This window comes from Triticum dicoccoides, chromosome 2B (assembly GCF_002162155.2).
Source record: "Triticum dicoccoides isolate Atlit2015 ecotype Zavitan chromosome 2B, WEW_v2.0, whole genome shotgun sequence".
NCBI lineage: Eukaryota > Viridiplantae > Streptophyta > Magnoliopsida > Poales > Poaceae > Triticum > Triticum dicoccoides.
Genome location: NC_041383.1, coordinates 107,001,097 through 107,025,044, shown reverse-complemented (window position 1 = coordinate 107,025,044; position 23,948 = coordinate 107,001,097). Strand labels below are relative to the sequence as shown.

At 44.1% G+C, this 23,948-nt stretch overlaps 2 protein-coding genes and 1 pseudogene across 5 annotated transcripts; all 3 read right to left on the bottom strand.

Moving 5' to 3' along the window:
- Positions 1 to 1,553: 1,553 nt before the first annotated feature.
- Positions 1,554 to 6,690, bottom strand: LOC119362395. 4 transcript variants are annotated; one of them, XM_037627602.1, is made up of 6 exons: positions 5,319 to 6,690; positions 4,452 to 4,648; positions 4,228 to 4,373; positions 3,016 to 3,236; positions 2,118 to 2,473; positions 1,554 to 1,924 (listed from the first exon to the last, which is right to left on the bottom strand). In XM_037627602.1, the coding sequence occupies exon 1, from the start codon at positions 6,673 to 6,675 to the stop codon at positions 5,341 to 5,343; it is 1,335 nt and encodes a 444-aa protein (XP_037483499.1). In that variant the 5' UTR covers positions 6,676 to 6,690; the 3' UTR covers positions 1,554 to 1,924; positions 2,118 to 2,473; positions 3,016 to 3,236; positions 4,228 to 4,373; positions 4,452 to 4,648; positions 5,319 to 5,340. The 4 variants fall into 4 exon arrangements, with proteins under 4 accessions (XP_037483499.1, XP_037483498.1, XP_037483500.1 ...); XM_037627601.1 differs by lacking the exon at positions 1,554 to 1,924 and having other exon boundaries at positions 1,943 to 2,473; positions 4,452 to 4,678; XM_037627603.1 differs by lacking the exon at positions 1,554 to 1,924 and having other exon boundaries at positions 1,943 to 2,473; positions 4,161 to 4,373.
- Positions 6,691 to 10,370: 3,680 nt separating this feature from the next.
- Positions 10,371 to 12,142, bottom strand: LOC119362393 (transcription termination factor MTERF15, mitochondrial-like). The gene has a single exon (XM_037627599.1). It carries the CDS (start codon positions 11,703 to 11,705, stop codon positions 10,557 to 10,559), a length of 1,149 nt encoding a protein of 382 aa, XP_037483496.1. The 5' UTR covers positions 11,706 to 12,142; the 3' UTR covers positions 10,371 to 10,556.
- A 2,951-nt stretch (positions 12,143 to 15,093) lies between these two features.
- LOC119362392 lies at positions 15,094 to 16,615 on the bottom strand (annotated as a pseudogene).
- Positions 16,616 to 23,948: the final 7,333 nt, after the last annotated feature.

Genomic DNA, 23,948 nt, shown 5'->3' with positions numbered 1-23,948 from the left:
CACTAGTGCTCCTTACTGGACTCTGCAACCAGTTACCATGCTACTGATCAACTAACTTTTCAATAAGCTTCAGGCCTCTGTTCCAAGAGAACAAAATAAGATTGCAGATACTCTAGCCAAGGCTGCGTATCATGCAGGAGCAGGACATGTGAATTGCACATCCCCCGATCTCAAAAATAAATATATTAAATAGCATATTCTCCCAGACTCATAAGTCATAACAGGGAATGATCGGCAAGGTCCCTGGCTACCTCAGCCGAGCCGCGAAATTTCCGCAGCACCAGGCTAAAGCATTGTTCCATCATGAAGGGAGTTGACAACATCAGAAAAAAAAGAGGTGGACTAATACACTTAACCTCTTCCAGCTGGCCCCTATCATCAGCCATGCATCTCCCAGCGCTGCCCTTGCCTGGGGTCTCAACCTTTAAAGTTGGTACACACCTACAGCTTTACGTATCTCCGGTGCTTGCAACCAACAATCCAGAAAGTCAAAACAACTTTTACATGCACTGAAATTCAAAAGATAACAAAATATTTACAGATATTTATGAAGCGGCAAAATTACTGACTAGAAACAGTATCAACTCAGAAGGGGGCAATGAGCTCTTTTAGTTCATGTGTTTCAAGAGCGGAAATGAATCGGCTCCAAGAATTAATATACCATGGTATGGGCACAAGTACAAATAGTAACAAGAGCACTTTATACGAAGAGCAGACACAAAATTTGTATGAAATCACATCAACCAGGATCAACAAGAACACAAACTGCTGAACACAAATAGTTAACTCACAAGGGGACAATTAGTTCTTTTATGCGTTTTACGAGAAGCAAAAGAACTGAATCATCTCCAAAGAATAATAATATAACATAGCATGGAACAAGTACATACAGTATAACAACAACACTTTCCACGTCGTAGTCTTTAGCATTCCTTTCTTACACAAGAATAGACGGATAATACATCTCTTATTCTTAAAACCGAAAAATGATGAGATGGTTAATTTGTTTGCACCTTCAAACCACGAACGAGGGCGGAGGTGGACTATCTGTACAATGGCACCCAGATGCTACTTATACACACATGTAAAAAAGTTTAAAAGGACACCCAGCTCTTTCTCCTGTGTTCTAATAAACAATAATGATCAACACAAAGCCACAAAATTCTCAAAAAACAAGACTGTACTTATGGTAGGCTCTATGCAGAAATTGCAGTACCGCATCATTCAGTTTTTAGATCAGTTGTCCCTGGGACTGGAAGTATCAGCCAGTACACCATTCAGAAATACAGAATTAAAATAAAGGAAAAAAACCATTCAGAAATACAGAATTAAAATAAAGGAAAAAGTGAGACATTTTCAGATTTTACTGTTCACTCGAACTCATATGAGCTCAAGCTGAGAAAGGCACTTTCATCGTACATTTCATCCCCTCAAATACAAGTTTGTTGTTGTTGTTGTAAAATATATTTGAGATTTTTTTTCAATTCTATTTCTTTATGATTTAGATAGAAAAATACGATGCCCTGATAATATATGTTGTATCCAACAGAGAATGAGTACCGATCCGACCAAGGATTACAAGCGATGTAACCACATTGAAATTGTTCTGACCGCACCCACATCATGCAATCAAGATCTATAAACCCGCTCATCGAGTGAAATAGTACAAACACGATTGTAACAGTTTTCTTTCCTCAAGTTGCGCAAAATGCGTAGGAAACGGTGCTTGATGTGGCCGTAGCAGTCTTCACCATATTGTGCTAGCTGCTCTCTATCTCTCTCTGAATATGCAGTTGAACTGACTCATTCCCTGCTGTACATGGCACTACGTACAAGTCCAACCCCATATTATGTAGACACGTCAAATTGACGGTGTCATTTTGAATCCACTGTCGCGTTGACCATTATGGTCTCTTTTTTGTTTCTGTTTTGCAAAGTTGAATTAGTAAATAACATTGTCCACATTTCTATAGAGAAAGAACAGTACCAGTACAGCAATACTGATGAAATTTGCTTGTCAAAAATTGCAGCTGACATTAGAATTTTCACGAGAACATAAAAATCAGACTTGAACAATTATTAAGGCCTGATAGATTCAGAAACAAACTTTCACTTACTATAGATAGCTTGTTCACTTGGGTGCAAGTCAGGGAGGAAGATTCCGAGATTCAAAGTAACCTGAATTGCCTTGCTTCCAGAATTCTGCAATTAAGCCTATTCTGCAATTCTGGAAGCAAAATTGTTCATTCTGCAAGCAAAATTAAGCCCTGTTGCGGTCCCTCCCTTTTTCCCTCCGTCGCCTCGCTTGTACCAAGCTCCAGCGATTGCCAATCCAGTACGTAGCAAACATGAGAGGCAAGTGAGCTGGGATCGCAGCTCGAAACATGCCATATTTTCTAGCCTTCTGGATCCCCCAAAGTGTCCCAGCAACACCAACAGTCGCCATCTTCCTTTCCCAACTAGGAAGAGATTTCTGAAACAACAATCAGCCGAGGTCAATTCAAAACTTATATAGAGCTGGCAAACAGTCTACATGCCCTACAGTAAAAGTCCACACACACATACACACGCTCAAACCCGCCTTTTCAGCTCAAACTTTGCTGACCCTCCTTCAGAGTGAAGAGTCCCCAGCCGGTGCCTCTAATTATCTACTAGACAGGAAACGATTGTCTATTGATTTCTAGATATTGATGAGGAAAGCTATACCACTTTTCTCATTTGCTGGGACAGCTGAGAAATGATAACTTCACAATGCGCCTAGTGAAAAATACTGAAATTCTTGCAAGGAACCACCTACTAAATAGCATTTTTAGATTTGCCTGATCTCGTAATATCTCTATTCCAACATGTGGTGTCAACATCACATGAGGATGGAAAATTTCAAAACCGTGCCATCAAGGAATGGAAAGCATCAGTTTCATCAGGAGCTAGCAATGACCAGAAGAAAGAAAGAGCACTTTGATGTGGTTGTAGTTTGGACTATCTTGTGCTGAATCCCCATACGTGGCACCATACCTGTCCATGTTCAAACCCAGCCACTGTTTATTTAGACTCATCGATTTATAGTCCTGTTCAATCCCCTGAATATCTCATCATTAGGCTCTCCTCTTCGTGTAAAAGTTCAGTTGGTATACAACCTTGTTGAGTTTGATCTGGAAACAGAAGCAGTACTACATCATCCTCCAGTTGGTGCCGCTCTCCTGGTCATCCTCACGTCCGCGGTGGTCTTTCCGTCTCTGCTCCATAGAGATAATTGTTATAATTTTCGGGATTAATTCAGGAGCTGTATTTCATTATCAATTTTCAGCACATTGCCTTCAGGCGGTAAGTTCACTAGTGAAGTTTATTTATCTACTCGAAATGGATATGCATAAATGTTGGAGAAATAAATTGCAGAAATAAGAATGATGCTAATCAACTAGCATTTGCACTTGGATTTCATCACCGTGCCTTCAATACATTAGATACTAAATGCACGCTTTAGAATTCAATGTAAAACAGTTTTATCTGCTGACAATGTAAAAATGACACTTCCCTTTTGGTGAACCTATATGAAAATATGCCTATTTTAATAGGCTAAATTGGACATTTATGAAAACGACAGGAGAATCAAAATCCTCTAATCACTGATGTATTTAAGAAAAGAAAGTGATTTTTCATCATAATTAGTTAAGCCCAGTCCCAACGTTTTGAAAACATAAGACCTCTCGTCATACATATGCTGCTATGATAATGGAAAATGTTAATACTCTTCATCTGAGTATAATAGTTGTGGCTCTGAAGAGACTGGAGTGAAATTGTAAATAAAAGTTTAGCCTATTAGCTGCTGGTAACTTACTGCTCAGATTCGAGTTAACCTGGCTCCTGAAAGATTTCTAAATGCTTACTATAGCTTCACACTTGAATTGGGTATAATAAGTTTCAGAGTTCACACATGAAGTTTGAAAGATTCATGGCTAACGTTCAGCTCTGGTTCGAATTCAGGGTTCAGACTTCAGAGTACAAAATTTACATACCGCCTACTTTTTACATGCATGCGTGACTCGTTCAGATTGTTTACATCCAAGTGAAGATGCACCAAAATGTAGAAAATTGATTAAAGCACCAGATGCTGCTAGTTTATTCAAAGCTATAGTACAATACTAGAAGGATTACTTAACTTGCAAGATGCAAAAAAGAGAAAAGTAGGAGCTTCCTGAATAAAACTCATGCATTGTCAGGCCATACTTGTTGCTGAAGCTTCAGGGTGTCAAAAACTAACAGAACCTTCAGAATAATGTATAGTACAGCCAAGCCATTGCCGCCATGTTTCGTCTCGTTTCCTGGAAGAAGAAAAAAAGCACCATCTACATCCGGTTTCAGCACATCTTCACCTGGAAGAAAGAAAGCACCATCCACATTCAGTAAATCAGCATGCTTCTATTGCCCAGCCCTTTTCAACATCTTCTCACCTGGTGGTAAGTCACTTCATCATTCGACCCGTTCCCCTCGCCTAGATTTCATTAATCTTGTCTACAATTTCAACAAGTACCAGAGAAGGGACACACAGTTGATCTTTAAATCACATCTCTTCGCAGGTATTAGCATCGACCATCTCCTTTGCCCTCTGCTTTTCGGCACCATACCATACAAGCATCGGTTTGCTTCTCTGGTACGAATACCAGGGCACATGAAATATCTGTTACGTAGTGTATACAAATTGGCAATCAACAGAAATGCTACTATCCTACTACTCAACTAGCCAGTTTGGAGATCAGATGGCCCAAGAAAAGAATTGGCCATACACGAGACAAATAAATAAATAAACTGATACAAACTACTAGTAAATAATGGCCGTCTTCAACAATAGTTAATATCTCATAAACAAAATTACTGCACGAAGGAAGAAGGTATTTAGCTTAGATGAACTAGAGCAAGTAACCAACAAACTAGATCAAAACTGCATCATTGGCAGTGATCAGCAAACTGTAGCCAACTAGCCACCAACAGACTCAAAATTGTTTCCCACAGAAAAAGGGGTCCAAAAATTTCATGCAAAGGAAAGGTTGAGACTTCATATCATCTTCATGGCCAAAATGAGAACATTCTTTCATGGAAAGATAGATAGAGGGTTGCATTCAAAACTGAAATGGCCATTTCAGAACATACAAACAGAGAATGTGCAGAAATACTACTCATTGATACTTCAAAGCATTTGCAGAATGCCCTGATCTCATACTCTCCTAGTTCCAAGATGTGTGCAATATGACAACATGAGGAAGGATAAGTTCATAGCAGTGCAAAGCTTTCTTCTCTACCGAATGACATAATGAACATACCAATTTTCTTATTAGTCTTGGTTCATGTAAAACTGAATCTAGCTGGAACCTCCGCTCTGCAAGCTGTTGCATAATCTTCAGCGAGATGCGGTGCAGCATCCTTATGAGGGCATATGAACTTCTCGACGAATACCTTCTCGCTGATCATGACTGCAGCATAGTAGTCCCGGTCGTGATCTAGCAATCCATTTTCCTTGAGAAATCTGATGACGTAGTATCGGGGTCTGAGCCGGCCCTCCAAGCTGTACATGAGTATTACCGGACGACAAGCAATATATGCCGGTTCCAACCCCACCTCGGAGATGAGGAACTCAGACCTGCGCTGCAGCGATTCCTTAGTCCTATGTAGCACTGTTGGAGCCTTAGAAACAGCAATGCCCACCTCAGCATCCGACCACTTGAAGGTTTTCTTCAAGTGCTCCACTTTGGTGGTGATTTTCTCCTCGCTGAGGAATGCAACAGCTTGTAACGCATGCTTGAACATCGGAGATCCACGGGGTACACCAAGAAGACCTTCGACGCACGCCACTGCTGTCCGGATGCGTTCCGGGCTGATGCTGAGCAGCGATGGCGTAGGTATGCAGAGCCTGGCAATATCACAAGCACCTAGCCCGCACTCGCGCAGGAAGGTGACATTGGGCTTGACCACCCGCTCGAGGTCGGACCCGAGAACGGAGCCACCCTTGAGGGCTCGGAGGAGGTTGTCGGAGGAGCCGAAGAGGGGCAAGCAGTAGTGCAGCCCGGCGATGATGGATTTACAGCGGAAAGTGACACCGGGGAGAGAGACGAGGCGCGCGATTTGAGACCGCGAGAGGCCGAGGCCGGTGAGCCCAGCGACGACGGGGGATAGGGTTTTCTCCACTTTGGCACAGAGGAACAGCGGGTCCTTGGCGACGAGGGCGGCGATGTCGGCGGCGGAGAGGCCGAGGCCGGCGAGGAAGGCGAGGACGGCGTCGGGATTGGTGGGGGATTTGAGGTGGGAGATCCTGGGGGAGGCCTTGCGGGCCTGCGCTGGGGTGAGGCCGCATGTGACGACGAGGTAGTCCTCCACGGCGAAGTTAGGGTTCTGGGAGACGGCGGGCGCGGCGGCGGAGATGAGGCGGCTCAGGTGGGAGATGGGGGAGGCGGAGGGAGACGAGAGGATCTGGGTGAGGAGGCAGCACCTGAGCCGGAGCATGGCGGCGCCGCCCGCGGAGAAGGAGATTGGCGGGGGCAGCGGCGGCGGCGGCGGGGAAAGCGGATGGCTGCTCTGCTTCTGCTTCTGCTTCTGGTTGGTGGCGGGGAACAACGAGTGGACGATGATTCCTGTCTCCAGTCCACCCAGCCACCCCAAGTGGGTCCCGACCGTCAGTCTCATGCTGCCATTTCTATCTATAATGTGAGCGATCCCTTTTGCATTGCAGCAAGGGAGGCACACACTTTAGTTACAAATTCTTATGATTCCAACTATGTATCCCTAAATTCCCTCAAAAAAAAAACTATGTATCCCTAAATTATGTGACCTGGTTCCCGATGTAATTCTCATTTGAGTTCAACAAAATGTGTCACACCTTCAAACGAATAGTTGACTGTCTTTTAGGTGATTGCAAGATATCCTCAATAATACGCTACAATAAACTAACATTCAACATATCCATGAATCCTAGAACGCATCGCTTTAACTCCATCCGTCCGTCTTGTTTCTTTCCCCTCCCCTGCGGTAAGGCGTCCCGTAGCTTGCCAACAATGCAGAGGGGGGAGATTCGGATGAAAAATGGCATCATCTTAGGTGGAGCTCACGACGGCGGAAACAACTTCGTTGAAGGAGATGGTGATTGAGAGAGAGGTTAGTGTTGCATTGCGTGGCAGAGCTTGCTAGCAATGTTGCCATAGCGGTGCCACTGACGGATATATATAGGTTGAGAGGGGTCAAAGGTCATGGTGCACCAACACACGGAAAAGGAAGAGAGTGATAGCCTAGGACAACGGCCAGATCGGCGGCGGTGACGGACAGAGAGAGGTTGTGGGAGTAGGAGAGCTTTTGCATAGCGTGGCAACGACACGACATCTTGAGAACTCTAAGATAGTACTCCTATATAGCATCAATCACAATTGCCTTGGGTGTAATAAGTTTCAGATCTCAACCATCAAGTCTGAAAATTTCAGAGTCTAAGAGCTAACCTTTCGGCTCTGGTTTATATTCAGAATCAGAGTAGAAAATTCATACCACGTCGAATTGATTGTTTGCTCAACTTGTTGTTTGTTCAGGCCGCCTCACTCAGCTAAGGTGACTCCGGTATGGGGCAATGCGGCACAATATACAAGAAGGAGTTCTTCTCTGAACAAAATTATGCTTCAGTCACATCAGGTCATACTTGTCGCTTAAGCCGCTTCAGGGCAGCGGGCATAGCAAAGCCCCATCTGCCATGCTTCGCGATCTCCTGGATCAAGAAGAAAGCACCATGAATCTTCTACATCCCGTCTCAGCGCATCTTCTCCTACAACATTTGGTAAACCAGTCGATATGTTCTTGTTTCACCCATAAAAGACAAACACCTCCAGTGGTCATGTCTTACCTCCCTGCCTTTTAAGCAATCTCCGGCACTTATTGGCCGTGTTGTTTCGACGATCTGTAGCTAGGTACATTCCCTGCTGCATCTCAGGACCTACCTAGGAGCGCTTGATGTGGCTGTAGTTTAGACTATCTTGTGCTGCTCTTCTCTCCGATTATTGAGTTGAATTGAATCCCCGTACGTGGCACCATACCTGTCCATGTTCAAACCCAGCCCGTGTTTATTTAGACTCGTCGATTCATAGTCATGTCCAATCCCCTGAATAAGTCTCTGATTATAAGGCTCTCCTCTTTGTGTAAAAATCCAGTTGGTAAATAACCTTACCGAGTTGGTTGCCGCTCTTCTCCTTCTCCTGGTCCTCGTCGCATCAATTACTCATCATCATGGCCTCTTGCGTGAGTTTTTCAGGATTAATTCAGGAGCTGTAACTGTCAGCACATTTCCTTCATGCAGTAAGTTCAGTAGTGAAGTTTATTTATCTACTCTAAATAAATATGCATAAATGTTGGACAAATAGATTCCACAAAATAAGAATGATCCAAATCAGCTAGCCTTTGCACTTGGATTTCATCACATGCCTTCAATACATTTTTTAGATACTAAACGTACGCTTTACACTTCAAGGTAAAACAGTTCTATCCGCTGACAGTGAAACTAATAAAAATGACATTTCACTTTTGGTGAACTTTTATGAAAATATGACTATTTTAATAGACTAAATTGGACATTTATGAAAACGGCAGGAGAATCAAAATCCTCTAATCACTGATGTATTTAGGATAAGAAAGTGATTTCTCATCATAATTAGTAAAGCCCAGTCCCAATATTCTGAAAACATAAGAACTCTTTGTCATACAGATGCTGCTGTAATGATGGAAAAGGTTGAAGTGGATCATACATAGAAGTTTACCCTTTTAGCTTCTGGCAACCAAATATAGAATATGTTGTTCTGTGCGGGGCGCACAGTTTACAAACTTTGTTGTAAGATTGCTGTTAACTTTCTGCTCTGGTTCGAGTTAAACCTAGGCTCCTGAAAGATTTCTAAGTGCTTACTATAGCTTCACGCTTGAATAGGTTATAATATGATTCAGAGTTCGCACATGGAGTCTGAAAGATTCAGAGTTAATGCTCAGCTCTGATTCAAATTCAGAGTTTAGAATTCATACAAACTGTTCACACCCAAGTGAAGATCCAACAAGATGCAAAAAATGATTAAACTACCATATGCTTGTTTATTCACATCAATAGTACAATACTAAAAGGATTACTTAACTTGCAAAATTCAAAAAAGAGAAAAATAGGAGCTTCCCTTAACAGAACTCGTGCCACCGTCAGGCCATACTTGTCACTGAAGCTTCAAGGCATCATCACCCAGCAGGGCCTACAGAATAGTATAATAGAGCAAAGCTATAGCCGCCATGTTTTGTCGCATTTCCTGGAAGAAGAAAAAAACACCATCAATATCCACTTTCAGCACATTTCACCTGGAAGAAAGAAAGCACCATCCACATTCAGTAAATCAGTATGCTCCTGTTGCGCAGCCACTCTTTGCTTGAGGAAACCTCCACGTCTTCTCACCTGGTGGTAAGTTGCTTCATTGATCAACCTGTTCCCCTCGCCTGCATTTCATTCATCTTGTTTCTATAATTTCAACAAGCACCACAGAAGGGACACACAGCTAGCTGATCTTCAAATCACATCTCTTGGCCAGTATAGCATGGGCCACTCCTTTGCCTTACTGCACGCACACACCAGAGATCACATTTCTTCCAACTTCCACAGCCTCACATCAGGGACAAACAAATGTGCACCATCCTCACAGGTTGGTTCGTAGACTGAGGTACATAGTAATTCCTATATTTGAAATTCTGCAAGATTCCAGACTACATGGTCCCATCCGTCCTTTTCCTTTTTCCTACTCTGACTTTCCAGATAGAAATTTGCAAAAAAGACGGTACACAAGACCCACTATACTACACTAAACAAATATGCTAAGGGATAAATGTGCCCTCGCGGTCAATATAGATAGTGCGATTATGGAATAATAAAATTAGCTAAAAGAGATAGCAGAAATTTACATGGTAATGCCATAACCCTTTTTAAGGTTACCATAACTTAAGTATGTCCTCTGTTTTTCAGCACTATGCAATACAAGCATCAATTTGCTTCTCCAGTACAAATACTAGGGCATTAGAAATTTCTGTTTACATAGTGATATACAAGTAGGCTTCCAACAAAAATGCAACTAGCCTACTACTCAACTATTCAGTTTCGAGATCAGATTCCCGTAGAAAAGTATCACTTAGAAGGCCATCCAAAACTACAAGAGATAAATAAACGAAAGCTGATACAAACTACTAGTCAGAAACAGAAACACTACTCCAAGGAATTTCGAGACTTCATGTCATCTTCATGGCCAAAATAAGAACATTCTTTCATGAAAGGCAGATGGAGGATTGCATTGAAAACTGCAATGGCCATTTTAGAACACAAAGATACAGAGTGTGCAGAAATACTACTCATTGATACTTCAAAGAAATTGGCAGAATGCCCTGATCTCATACTCTCCTAGTTCCAAGATGTGTGCAATATGGCAACACGAGGAAGGACGAGTTCATAGCAGTGCAATGCTTTCTTCTCTACTGAATGACATAATGAACATACCAATTTTCTTATTAGTATTGGTTCATGTGAAACTGAATCTAGCTGGAACCTCTCCTCTGCAAGCTGCTCCATAGTCATCAGCGAGGTGCGGTGCAGCATCCTTGTGAGGGCATATGAACTTCTCCACAAATTCCTTCTCAGTTATCTTGACTGCAGAATAATAATCCCGATTGCGACTTAGCAATCCATTTTCCTTGAGAAACTTTACAACGTAGTATCGGGGTCTGAGCCTGCCCTCCAAGCTGTACATGAGCATTGCTGGACGATAAACAATGTATGTCATTTCCAACCCCACCTCGGAGATGAGGAACTCGGACCTGCGCTGCAGCGATTCGATGGACATCGTCAGCAGCTTTGGAGCCTTAGAAACAGCAATGCCCACCTCGGCATCCGACCACTTGAATGTTTTCTTCAAGTGCTCCACTTTGGTGGTGATTTTCTCCTCGCTGAGGAATGCAACAACTTGTAGCGCATGCTTGAACATCCGAGATCCACGGGGTACACCAAGACCTTCGACGCACGCCACTGCTGTCCGGATGCGTTCTGTGCTGATGCTGAGCAGCGATGGCGTGGGAATGCAGAGCCTGGCAATATCACAAGCACCTAGCCCGCACTCGCGCAGGAAGGCGACATTGGGCTTGACCACCCGCTCGAGGTTGGACCCGAGAATGGAGCCACCCGCTCGAGGTAGGGCTCGAAGGAGGTTCTCGGAGGACCTGAAGAGGGGCAAGAAGTACTCCAGCGTGGAGACGATGGATCTGTAGCGGAAAGTGACACTGGGGAGCGAGACGAGGCGCGCGATCTGAGAAAGTGAGAGACCGAGGCCGGTGAGCTCCGCGACATTGGGTGCCAGGGTTTTCTCCACTTTGGCACAGAGGAACAGCGGGTCCCTGGCGACGAGGGCGGCGACATCGGCGGCGGAGAGGCCGAGGCCGGCGAGGAAGGCGAGGACGGCGTCAGGCTTGGAAGGGGACTTGAGGTGGGAGAGCTTAGCGGAGGCCTTGAGGGCCTGCGCTCGGGTGAGGCCGCAGGTGGAGACAAGGTAGTCCTCCACGGCAAAGCTAGGGTTCGGGGAGACGGCGGCGGAGATGAGGCGGCTGAGCTGGGAGATGGTGGAGGCGGAGCGAAACGACAGGAGCTGGGTGAGGCCGCAGCACCGGAGCCAGAGCATAGTAAGGCTTCGTTCGGTGTGCAGGCATAAAAAACATAGGAAAAACAAACTGCATAGGAATTGGACCGAGTGAACAGTGGAGAACTGTGGAAAGATGAAACAAGGGAAAGGAGCTAGGGCTTGCGTTCGGGTGGCTCACAAAAACACAGAACGACTAGAGTCATGAGCAGTGGCTATCCCAATATTTTACTGTGGAGTACTACTTCATTGCTTGAATACTTTATTCTGCCACACAGGTGCAACTCCTCGGTTTGCCTCGGGACTCCGCCCAAAAATGTGCTCCGGGTGGATTTGCACAATCCTGTGAAATCTGGATGCCTAGGGATACTTTCCTCTGGAATGTTTTGTATTCTTCCTTTGAACCGAACAGCTAATAGGAAAGAGAACCTGTACAAGCTAATTTTCCTTTGGAATGGCCGCAAATCCCGTGAACCGAACGGGGCCTAAGGGGAAAGAGCGATGGGAGTGAAAAGATGAAGTGCGCGATGCGATGGTGTCCCTGGTTCAACCCAACCCAAAGTGGCCCCGCTCGTCAGTCGTCATCTCATGCTGCCAACAAAAATGGAAACTCCTACTCCAATACACTTTCACGCAATTCCCAAAGTAAAGAATCTTTAACGAGCAAAATACACTTATCAAAATATTTTTCTTGAGTAGTATATAAAACCACAAAAAATAGTAAAATATTTAACGAGCGAAAGTCTGCTTCCGCATTTTTTTTCAGGTGACACACTGGTGGCCATCTGATGCCGTTACTACGGCCGGCCAATTTTGATGTGTTGTCTTCGCATCGAAAGCATCATCTATCAGTATGGTTGATACGGCGGTATGGTTGCACCTTGGCTGGCCAACGTCGCAGTGAGTGTCAACTCTCCCCCAACAATACTAACCTAGCCTCTCCTCCGATTCATAGCTGCTGGTTCAATCATTTATCCCCCCGAACCCTAATTCAGTCGCAGGTACCTTGTTGTCCGGAACATGCCGGCCCTAAGATGTGACAAAGATCTCGGCTCCTTGTTCACGACCTATATATGGCCCGCTCAAAGAGTGAGCCAACAGCCACAACATAAACCCACCTCTTCATCTTAGTCTTCCTATATTAACGATCCTTTGTTTTCCTTGTGTGTTTTTATGCATGTTTGTGTTTTTGTGTGTTTGTGCATCGGTTTAAGGATTCATGCGCAAGCCCATGACTGTCGAGGAATGCGAGGAGCAGTGTTTATACTTATAAGCGGAACAGTATATATTACTGTTTACACTTGGCAGAGCAAGTCAAGATCAGTGCCTAGTTGGGCTTCAATATCGTCATAGGTCAGACAAACATGATGAAACATATAAACACTCAAGTATATGATGCATCACATAGATTCATTGCATGGACTGCCAAAAAAATCCTTTTATCATTGTCAACAAACACTTAATGGAAGCTAGGAAGAATAATCATTGGAAAAATTTCAACAGGTTTGTGTCTTACTGAAAACAACAAACAGTTGGCATTTGAACAATGACGCACCTTTAAGGCCCGTCTCCAACAAAAGCAATTCTTACCCCCACCCCCACCCCCAGAGCCTTTCCATAACCATGCGTTGACAAGTAAAATAAGTAGAGCATTAACAACATGGTAAAATTACATAGCAAACACTTAATTTGCAGATAAGATGATGTATGAAAGGTTTATGTACAGCCAGCTTGAAATGCTTACTTTGGAGACTTTCTGATCGCGGGTTTCATTTGAAAAACCCCAACGCCATTCATCTTGCGTCAAATCCGGTCTTTCATGCAAGAGTTTCATTTTTGGTTGAATAAATGTTCATTTGCTCAACCACAGATAGAATACCTGGGTCATGTCATTAGTGGGCAAGGGGTGGCTACAGACTAAAAGAAGATCCTCGCAGTGAAAGAGTGGCCTATTTTTGGTATAGCTTTGCTAATCTTTGATGGCCATCTGTACTTGTGAAAAGAGATAGAGCCGTCTCGCGCATCACTGCTTACTTGTGATCTAGATCTGCATCCTGATAAGGTGCATCCCGTTAAATGATCTTATGTAAAACTTTGCCGATATTTGCAGGTTCATTAATTTTCTTTTTACCTCATAAGGGAAACAAAGTCGTTAGGTCAAAACAGAGAATGAAAACTACAACCTATCTTCTTGACAATTAGAAGTTAAACTAATTCTAGCATGCTTTGGCAGTTACTTTGGAGGTTAAAGAATGTACTGGAGTTCTTTATGTTTTAAGACCAAGCATAGTTCAAATCCTTGATTTTCCCTCGCGGAAATCATAAGGACAGTATTCGTAACTGAACTTCGATGATATCTTTCTCTAGATGAACACCCAAGATGGCGGAAACTAATTCAAGTATAGATTTTGCGGCCTGTTGGAAGTAATCTGCTCGAATAGCCTAGCAGATTATGTGCAGCATTTCAAACAAACAAGAAAACTAGAGGGATAGCCAGTGAACCAAACACCACCTAAGAACCTGCGGCCTCTGCAGATATTCAGGCCATGTATTTAGAGTATGGAAGTACATGATACCAACAGTTCGGTGCCTATATTCACAATCATACTGACCAAAATAATAAATTAAGCACTCAGTTTTAGCCAAATTAAAGAAGAGGTAGCTCGGTTATAGAAAGAGACGCCAACTAGCTGAATAACCCGCAGGAGCAAAACACAATAATGAACTAAAAAACTTGAGCTGCCATCCACAATAAACGCATGGTTTTTATGGCTGTGGTGCAGAGCATGAAAATCCACAATATACACAGTACAAAATCAGTGCTTCTTTGTCTCAATGACAATAACATCACTGGCAGTAAGTGCGTCTCCATTGTCTCAATAACATTACCAACATAAAAAGGAACATATCCACCTAAGTTTACTTACTTAAACTTAAATGGTGCCAAGCCTCCTCCATGTGAGAGTTTGATGTTTAGTTAAGTGTGCATCTCTCTTTAGCAGATAACCAGATGTGAGCCCTGTACATTTCTCCTGCAGCCCAGTAGGTGTTTCCAATCTGACCGATGGCTTCAAATCATTACCTCTGATCCAACTAAAGGCAAACTCACTTGCAGACACTTACTATAGTTGAATGAACAAATCTATCTTTAGTTCGTTAGTTAAAGCAAAAAACGAATCTCTATGAATCTACATATGAGCAAACCAAAATGACTTTTATATCAAACCATAACTGAAAAATAGATTAAGCCAAAGCCAGGCGAATTGACCATTCCAAAAAGACTATTTACCTAAATTTGGGAAGGGTGTCATAGTGATCCTCAAATTATCAACTATGATTTCCAAAAATAAAAATAAAACATTAGGAATGCATTACCCACAATGAAGGAGACCTTACCTTGGCTTATTGCATCTCTCAATACACCAGCAACTAACTTGAAAACTGAAATTTTAATACAATGAAGAATGTGCCAGCAATCAATACATGTGTTTAAAAACATGAACGAGGACAACAAATTTAATAAGCAATCCATGGTTTCTTCTCTGTTGGATGATGGCATTGCACAGTATTCAGGAATCAAATTATCCGTTTCATCACACTTTAGCAACGACCAACCCGGCATCTAACAGACATACGACGGCAGATAACCAGCACACAGTTACATCATAGCCTATTCCTGGCTCATGTGAATCTGAAAATAGTCGGCACTTCCCCTTTGCAAGCAGCAGCATAGTCTTGAGCGAGGTGCGGCACAGCTTCCTGGTAAGGGCATATGTACTTCTTCATGAAATCGTTATCGCTCACTACGACTGCGACATAGTAGCTCCGATCATTCTCCAGTAATCCATTATCCTTGAGAAACTTCATAATGTAGTGTCGGGGCCTAAGACGGCCATCTAGGCTAAGAGTGAGAATTGCCGGCCTTTGAGCAATGTAGGCCGGCTCCAATCCCACCTCGGAGATGAGAAACTCTGACTTGCTGCGCAGAAAGTCCTTGGACATCACAAGCACCCTTGGAGCCCTAGAAACATCAATGCCCACCTCAGCATCCGACCACCTGAACATGCTCTTCAAGTAGTCTACTCTGTCGGTGATCTTCTCCACACTGAGGAATGCGACAGCCTGCAATGCTTGCCTGAACATTCCAGAGCCACGGGACACACCTATGCCTTCTGCGCATGACACCATTGCCTGGAGGCGCTCTGGGTTGGCTGCGAGCATCCATGGCTGAGAGATGCTCAACTTGGCAATATCGCAATCACCTAGCCCGCACTCACGCAGGAACGAGACATTGGGCTTGACCACCCTCTCGAGGTCGGCCGAGAGAAGGCATGAGCCGTGGTCGCGCTTAAGAGGCCGGGGGAAGTTCTCAAAGGAGCCGAAGAAGTGCAGGTAGTATTCTAGATTGGAGACGATGGATCTGCACCGGAATTTGTTGTGGGAGAGCGAGACGAGGCGCGCGATCTAAGAAGGCCAGGGTTCTCTCCACTTTTGTCGCAGAGCAACTGCGGGTCCTTGGCGACGATGGAGGCGATGTCGGCGCCGGATAGGCCGAGGCCGGCGAGGAAGGCGAGCACGGCGTCGGGATTGGTGGGGGATTTGAGGTGGGAGAGCTTGGCGGAGGCCTTGAGGGCCTGGGCTCGGGTGAGGTCGCAGGTGGCGACGAGGTAGTCCTCCACGACGAAGCCAGGGGCCGGGGAGACGGCGGCCGCGGAGATGCGGCGGCTGAGCTGGGAGATGGTGGAGGCGGAGCGAAACGACAGGAGCTGGGTGAGGCCGCAGCACCGGAGCCGGAGCATGGCGGCGCCGCCGTCGGAGAAGGAGATTGATGCAGCTTGGGTGGCGGCGGCGGCGGCGGCGGCGAGGGAATGGGGAAATCGCGATGGCCGGCCGGTGGTGGAGTGAAGGGCGTGGTTCTCTGTCTGCCGCCTAAGCCAGAGACCCAGGTGGGCGTGGGCTCCCACCCATCAGTCTCTCTCATGCCACCTCATATTATACTACCTTAGATGCAACAGATTTTGTTTGGATCGACAGATTTTGAGTAACCTTAAAATCATTTACTCCCTCCGTTCCTAAATATAAGTCTTTCTAGAGATTTCAAATGGACTATCAGATACGGATGTATATAGACATATTTTAGAGTGTAAATTCACTCATTTTACTTCGTATGTAGTCACTTGTTGAAATATCTAGAAAGACAAATATTTAGGAACGGAGGGAGTACATAAAAAAACTGTTTATTTAGCTCAATATCCAAGAAGAGAAGTTGGAGACATCTAGCTCACTGGAGGAGATTTGTTTTTTTATCAAACTTTACAATTTTTTTTATTGAGTTAACGTTTGAGCATTAGGGCATCTCCAACACCAGCCTTCAAACCACCCGCAAGCGTGCGGCGGTCATGCAACGGTCCGCGGCGACGGAGAACGGCTCGCTAGGAGTAGTGAGTGATACGATGGAGGGGAGGTACTGCCGTTGTGCCTCTCTCTTGGACGTGGAGGACCTCAAGGGCCAGCGGCACAATCTTGTGTCCAGGGCGAAGAACCACAATGTTCCAGTGTAAAGGGGACCAACTTAGAGGGGATCTATACCAGAATCAAGTGGATAGAAGGAGCCAGAGAGAAATAAAACAGTTCCAGCTAACCCAAACAAGTGATCAGCCACACAATGTATTGGGAAACAAATCAGAAGCTAGCTTAGCCTTCGGTGTTGTTGAAACTGATAATTATAGGGAGAGTGATAGAAGTCAGGGGGATAAAGAGGTTACGAACCCAGGAAGTTTTTAATTCTCTTGGCGGTGCTGACCAGTCTTAGACCTGGTGCATCATAGTTGGCATTGCCTAGGGACTCATCTAGGGCATTCTCATCGTCATGCAGGGCCAAGGCTTCTATCTGCGTCGTCCTCAGGGTTGTAATCATCCCCATCATTGATGTTGTGGCCTGCCTTGTTGTTGTCGTCGTCGTTATGAGGACCGCTGCCGCCATGACTGTGTCGTTCTTGGGGGTGTTTATCATGTAGACAACGTACATGGATGTTGCGGTCCACCGCTCTGTAGCTTTGGCGACTGTGGTGTGGTGTCAAAAGACTCTTCGACCTCGTTGTCCATGTTGCTTGCCTCCTTAAAGGCGCTTGCGAGCACGTCGGTTAAGTCCTCGACATTGACAACAAGGTGGATGAGTAAAAAATTCCAAACTCCCCTGACTGCTCCAAGGTCTGATCGTAAACCGAGGTTTGATCGTCCGAGATCGCGAGCTTCTGAATTCGATCTAACATCTCGTTCAAAAGGATTTCTCGCAGTCGTCCATGGTCTGATCGAGCGGCGGGGCCAATGGAAACTTCCCCGGGGTCCGATCTGACATCGACCCGAGTTCTCTGTCGATAGCCAAGCTGGACTTCTGGTCATCAAGGGGAGTGCTCGGATCCTGGCTTGAAATTGTAACTAAGGCAAGGACTTCGTCGTTATCCAGCGTAGGGACCGACTCTAGGGTTTGGATAGGTACGTCGACATAGTCTTCGAGCTTGTCTGACATCCAGCTCGAAAAGATAAGCTCACCGCGAGGATCCGCGTGTAGAAAATATGCCATATAGATAATAATAAATGTTATTATTTATTTCTATGCTCATAATTATGTTTATATTTTGTGCTATATCAGCTATGGTTCTCGAGTCTGCAATAACCATGAGGCTCAGATGAAAACTCATATGCACGTATGTAATAATAAACGGTAAAATAGATTCTCAGTCTAGTCTCTAAGACTAGCTCAAGTGTTGCATGGTGGTTTTGTTTTCCTAATCATGGGTATGAGTATGGTGACAACTTTAAGAACACAATGTTAGAAGAACACTTGTGTTGAACCGACCCAATTGTTGTTATGCTATGAGTTCTTTTTTTCACAAGTTAACGGTTTATAACACAGGTAAAATTAAAGGTTTGCATAATTTCTTAGACCATGAGAGTATCGAGCTCCTTCATACTTGCTTCTTGAACTTTGAGTTTTGTTAAACGTCATCTATAACATGGTGGCTATTAACATGGTGGCTATTATGATGGCTTATGGGTTCATGGAGAAGTATGATAAGCGTCTAGATAGCTCAAGATTGAGATTTGCTCCTCCGACAGTGGAGAGATATTCTTGGGGCCCTCTTGGTGTTATGGTATCCATCATCCAGTACAAAGTGTAATTTGATCACAGGGATGTCGGAACACGGGAACAACAAAAGAGAACAAAACCGGTAACGAGGAAATTGACATAGTAGTTTTTCATAAAACAGGAATCAATCACTAGGCCGTGTTTTTTCCCCCTCCAGAAAACAGGAATTGCTGTCAGAAAAATGTTGAATATATCTTGTACCTCCTCTACCACATATGGAAATCGTATTTGCAAGCAAAAAAAGCTCCCAGAACGACCACAGGTGTTGAATATATCTTGCAAACTCCCAGGATGATCACAACTTTACAAGTAACAGAAACACAAATGCTTACTCTGTCATCTCTCTGGCAATAAATGCCACTGTCTATGGCTAAGCAGACTGAATCTTAGGCGCATGATAAAATCTTTGCTTCAGAAACTCCACACTACTACTACTATAACCAAACACACAGTTCCCTCTCTCTACTCTTCCGTTAAATGTGGAGCATGTCAATGTTTTTTTCATGGGCCAAATTTGTACATGCCTCTCTATTGCTGATGTCCAGGAAATTCCTCCCTCCCCTGTATGTATATGCATAAGCTGTCAACACTCCTTCCAGGAGTGCAAGCATGCTAGCACAAAACACTCTGCTTCCTCACTGGACTCTCCAACGACTTACCATGCTGCTGATCAACTAACTTTCTCATAAGCTTCAGGCCTATCTAAAAACATGTCGGCTCAGAATCGATCTGTACTGAACTCCCAACTTTTGCTCTAGGGTTCAGGTGAATATAAACATATAAAGCAGCTCACATGATCTGCAGTAAGTTCGGATACCTGGAAACACAATGTATCAAGTGTTTATGCCCTGATTCATTTAACAGTGCTTCTTCTTTAACGAGAACAGACTGGTAGAGAGATTTTCACAGCTACGATATTAGAACAGAGTAAAACAAGAGGAGCAGCTCATCCAGATCAGTAATTTGTCCAATGATATTTTTAAGTGCCAATAAGGCAATTGTCTAATCATGGAGCACAATAGAAGTTACTTTAATTAGCAGAGGGCACGCACATCATCTAGTTCCAATGTAAAACATCATCCGTACACAACCATCATTTTGCTTTGACTTCAAAAAGTTGTACATGGTTGGCTGGTGTTGCCATTGGACCAGCATGTCCATCACTCAGGAGTTTTCAGGCAAAATTAACTAACTACTATGAATTCTATCTGCTTTGAAGCAAAATTAACTACTCCCTCTGTCCCATAATGTAAGACGTTTTTTGACACTAGTGTAGTGTCAAAAAACGTCTAACATTATGGGACGGAGGGAGTAACTAATATGGATTCTATCTGGAGTAGCAAAGCAGAATATATACAACAAAGCCAGGTCAGAGATCCAAATTTCAAGATAATCTCTAAAGTATCTAAGCCATCACAGAAAGCACACATGCGGAGACGTACCCCAGATAACATAACTAGATGGTTGAATAATTTAGGAAGAGGGTGTAAAAAAAAGGAAAACCATGAACAAAAAATTAGCGAACGTGCAATGAAGATCTGAAAAAGTGTAGTCTCTTCATGAGTGGTATGTTATCAAGGTTAACATGCACAGACCTTAAAAAGTGTCCAGGAAACGGTACATGGATGCAAATCACTCTTGATGTCAAGAGGAAGAGATGAGGGCTATTGGAGGCAGCATAGTAATAGGCTATTGTCAAATCCTGCAAGCATGAACCAAAGAGCAGGTAAATAGATGTTTAATGAACTACACAAACAACACAATGCAAACATTTCTATACTTGCAGTTGGCCTAGATCAATGTCTCAGTAAATAGTATAAAATGTTGCAATCTATCTGGACTGGACTATTTTCTCAATAAATGGTGTAAAATGCTTACTATAGATACCATCACACTCAACTTGGGTGTAAGGGCAGAGTTCCCCATCATGTCAGACACAAACAGATTCAACTTTCAGCTCTGATTCAAATCCAGAGTTCAGATTAGAATTTTTTTTATACCACATCTAATTGATCGTTTACCTCATGACATGCATGACTCGTTCAAATTATCTACATTCAAGTTAGTGAAGGAAGATCCACCATGTCTTAAGCAAGAGGAAACCCAGAGCCCATCAGTATACAAACCAATCAAAGCACCAGACACGGCTACTTTACTCTACTTTATCTGTTTAGGCTACCTGATGAAATCTGTCACGCAGGCAGGTATTGCCCAGCCTGCGGAATACAAAAAGAGAAACACAGGAGCTTCTGAACACAAAACTCACGACGGCGTCAAGTCATACCTGTTACCGAAGGAAGCTTCAGGGCATCATCAACTAGAGTAGCATCGACTGACATCTGCCTCTGCTTGCACTGTGATATGCCCCAAACCTGGCCCTGAACCGAAGCTGATTCTCCATTGGAGTCTTCGGAGTCACATGGAGGCAGATTCATAGCTGCCAGCACCAGGCTTCATCGATATCCTGGAAGAAGGAAGCACCCTCTCTATCCAGTTTCAGCAGCTAGCACATCTTCTCCTGGAAGAAGGACAGCACCAACAGCAGTTCAGTAGGCTCATATTGCCCGGCCACTTTTTACTTGATGAAAATGTACCTTTTTTTTCATACCACACACATCTTCTTCTCAACTGGAAAATCACTTCACATGCATCACATTAATCTTTGTTCCACAAGCACCAGAGAAGAGGGACACAAGTGATCTTTAAACCAAAGCTGTACGCCACCATCTCCTTTGTGTTACTGCAACTGCAAGGACATGCCTGACTACCTGAGATCTCATTTCCTCCATTTCCAACATCTACAGCCTCACATCAGGAACACATGTGCACCATCATTACATAGCTTGCTTCTTATATTTTAGTTTGAGGTATACAGTATATCTACTATTCCTCTGTTTAAAATTCTTCAAGATTCTAAAACTACGCTATATGTGACAGTTGGTACTTGCATGCCTAGGCTGAGATTTGACTAAATAGGCGATCCGACATGCAGTACAACTAAGAAAATACTGCACTCCCTTAAATGTTAAGACCAAGCTTGGTTAAGACAACATATCTGGGATCATCTCTTGGCTAAGGTAACAGTCTACGACATCTTGTCATCTTCATTCTCTTTTCTCAAGTACTAGCATACATTTCTTCTGAAGAGATTGTAGCCAAGACAGCTGAAGCAAATATAAGAGAGCATCTAAAAAGCAAATAGCATAAAACAGAGGATGGTACATAAGACCCACCTTACTATCCTAAAAAAATATGCCAAGGGATAAAGATGTCCTGACCTTCTGAATAGAACTATAGATAGTGCTAATATGGAATAAACTCAGCTAAAAGGTACTCCATTGACAGGACCTATGCTTTATAAGATTATGCTGATAGATCATCCAAAATACAGAAAATTAAACAAACTACTAGAAAAAACAACCAGCTTTCACAACAATTATAAACAAAGCTACTAGAGGAAGAATGGATATTTTCAGATTAGAAGAGAGCAGCAACCAATTAGATCCAAACTGCATATTTTCAGATTAGAAGAGAGCAGTAACCAACACATTGAGGTCATAACAAATCCAAATTTTTCTCCACGGAAAGAATTCCAAAATTCTCCTCCAAAGGGAAAAATTGAGGCTTCGTGTCATCTTGATGGTCAAAAAGAGAACCTTCTTTCATGGATAGAACTGGAAACTGCAATGGTCATTTGAAAACACAAAAACAGAGTTTGCAGATACACTACTCACTGATACTAGAAAGCATTTGCAGAATGCCCCCCTGATCTGTGATCTCACACGCTCTTAGTTCCAATATGTGTGTCGGTATGACATGAGGATGGACAAGATAGCAGTGTGATGCTCTTCTCTACTGAATGATGTAATGAACATACAAGGACTCACAGCTCAAATGATCAGTTTCATCCTGGATTACAATTAAAGATCAGCAAATCTAACAGGCATACTATAGCAGACAACCATCACTCAGTTAGGCCAGGATCACCGACTTAGGAATTAACAGCCTAACACGCAGAGTGAATTTTTATGTGTGCAATGCCCAGTTAACAATTTCCATACCCGTTCTTTGCTCATGCAAATCTGAGTCTAGTGGGCACTTGCCCTCTGCAAGCATTGACATAGTCATCAGCGAGGTGTGGTGCAGCTTCCTTGTGAGGGCATATGAACTTCTCCATGAATACCTTCTCGCTCTTCTGCACTATACTGAAGTAGCTAACGTCACGCTCTAGGAATCCATTTGCCTTAAGAAACTTTACAAGGTAGTACCGGGCTCTGAGCCGGCCCTCCAGGCTATAGGTGAGCAATGCCGGGCGATGGGCAATGTATGCCGGTTCCAAGCCCACCTCGAAGATGAGGAACTCTGAGGTGCGGCGCAGCCTTTCATTAGAATGCCTCAGCAGCCCTGGGGACTTGGTCAAAGCAATGCCCACCTCATCATCCGACCACCTTAAGGTGGTCTTCAAGTAGTCTACTTTGGCGGCAATCTTCTCCTCACTTTGGAACGCAACAGCACGTACTGCATACATGAACATCCGAGATCCACGGGGCACACCAATACTTTCAGCACATGACACCATTGCCCGGATGGATTCTACACTGGTGGTGAGCAGCCGTGGATTAGGGACGCACAGCTTGACAATGTCGCAATCACCCAGCCCCGAGTCCCGCAGGGCAGCCACGTTGGGCTTGACCACCCTCTCGAGGTCAGACGAGATAAGGTAGAAGTTGTACTTGAGAGCTCGTAGGGTGTTGTCGATGGAACCGAAGAGGAGCAGGTAGTACTGCAGCTTGGAGACGATGGATGTGAGTGTCAGCACTAGCGTGCTGACAATGGGCGTCACACAGGTGGGAAGGCGTAAAGCAACACCGAAGGAGACGTAAAGTGCTGGCGGGCGATTCAAACCTCTAGTTTGGGCCAGGAGTGGCGTGGTGGGCCGTGGGCCAGAGTTGAGTTGTAACGAGCCGGTTGCATATATAAGCAACGGCCATCCGCTGTAGCGGTATCGAAGAAATGAAAACATTCTGAACCTCTCGCTCTCTCTGTTTATCCCCTCTGTTCCTTCTCCTACCTTCCTACCTCGCCTCAGATCTCGTCGTCTCTCATCACCTCCGACTACCCCGGCCACCGGCAAA

What these genes read in the sequence shown, in the direction of transcription:
- LOC119362395 (XM_037627602.1), bottom strand. Translation starts at nt 6,675, where the DNA reads ATGAGACTGACGGTCGGGACCCACTTGGGGTGGCTGGGTGGACTGGAG.
- LOC119362393 (XM_037627599.1), bottom strand. Translation starts at nt 11,705, where the DNA reads ATGCTCTGGCTCCGGTGCTGCGGCCTCACCCAGCTCCTGTCGTTTCGC.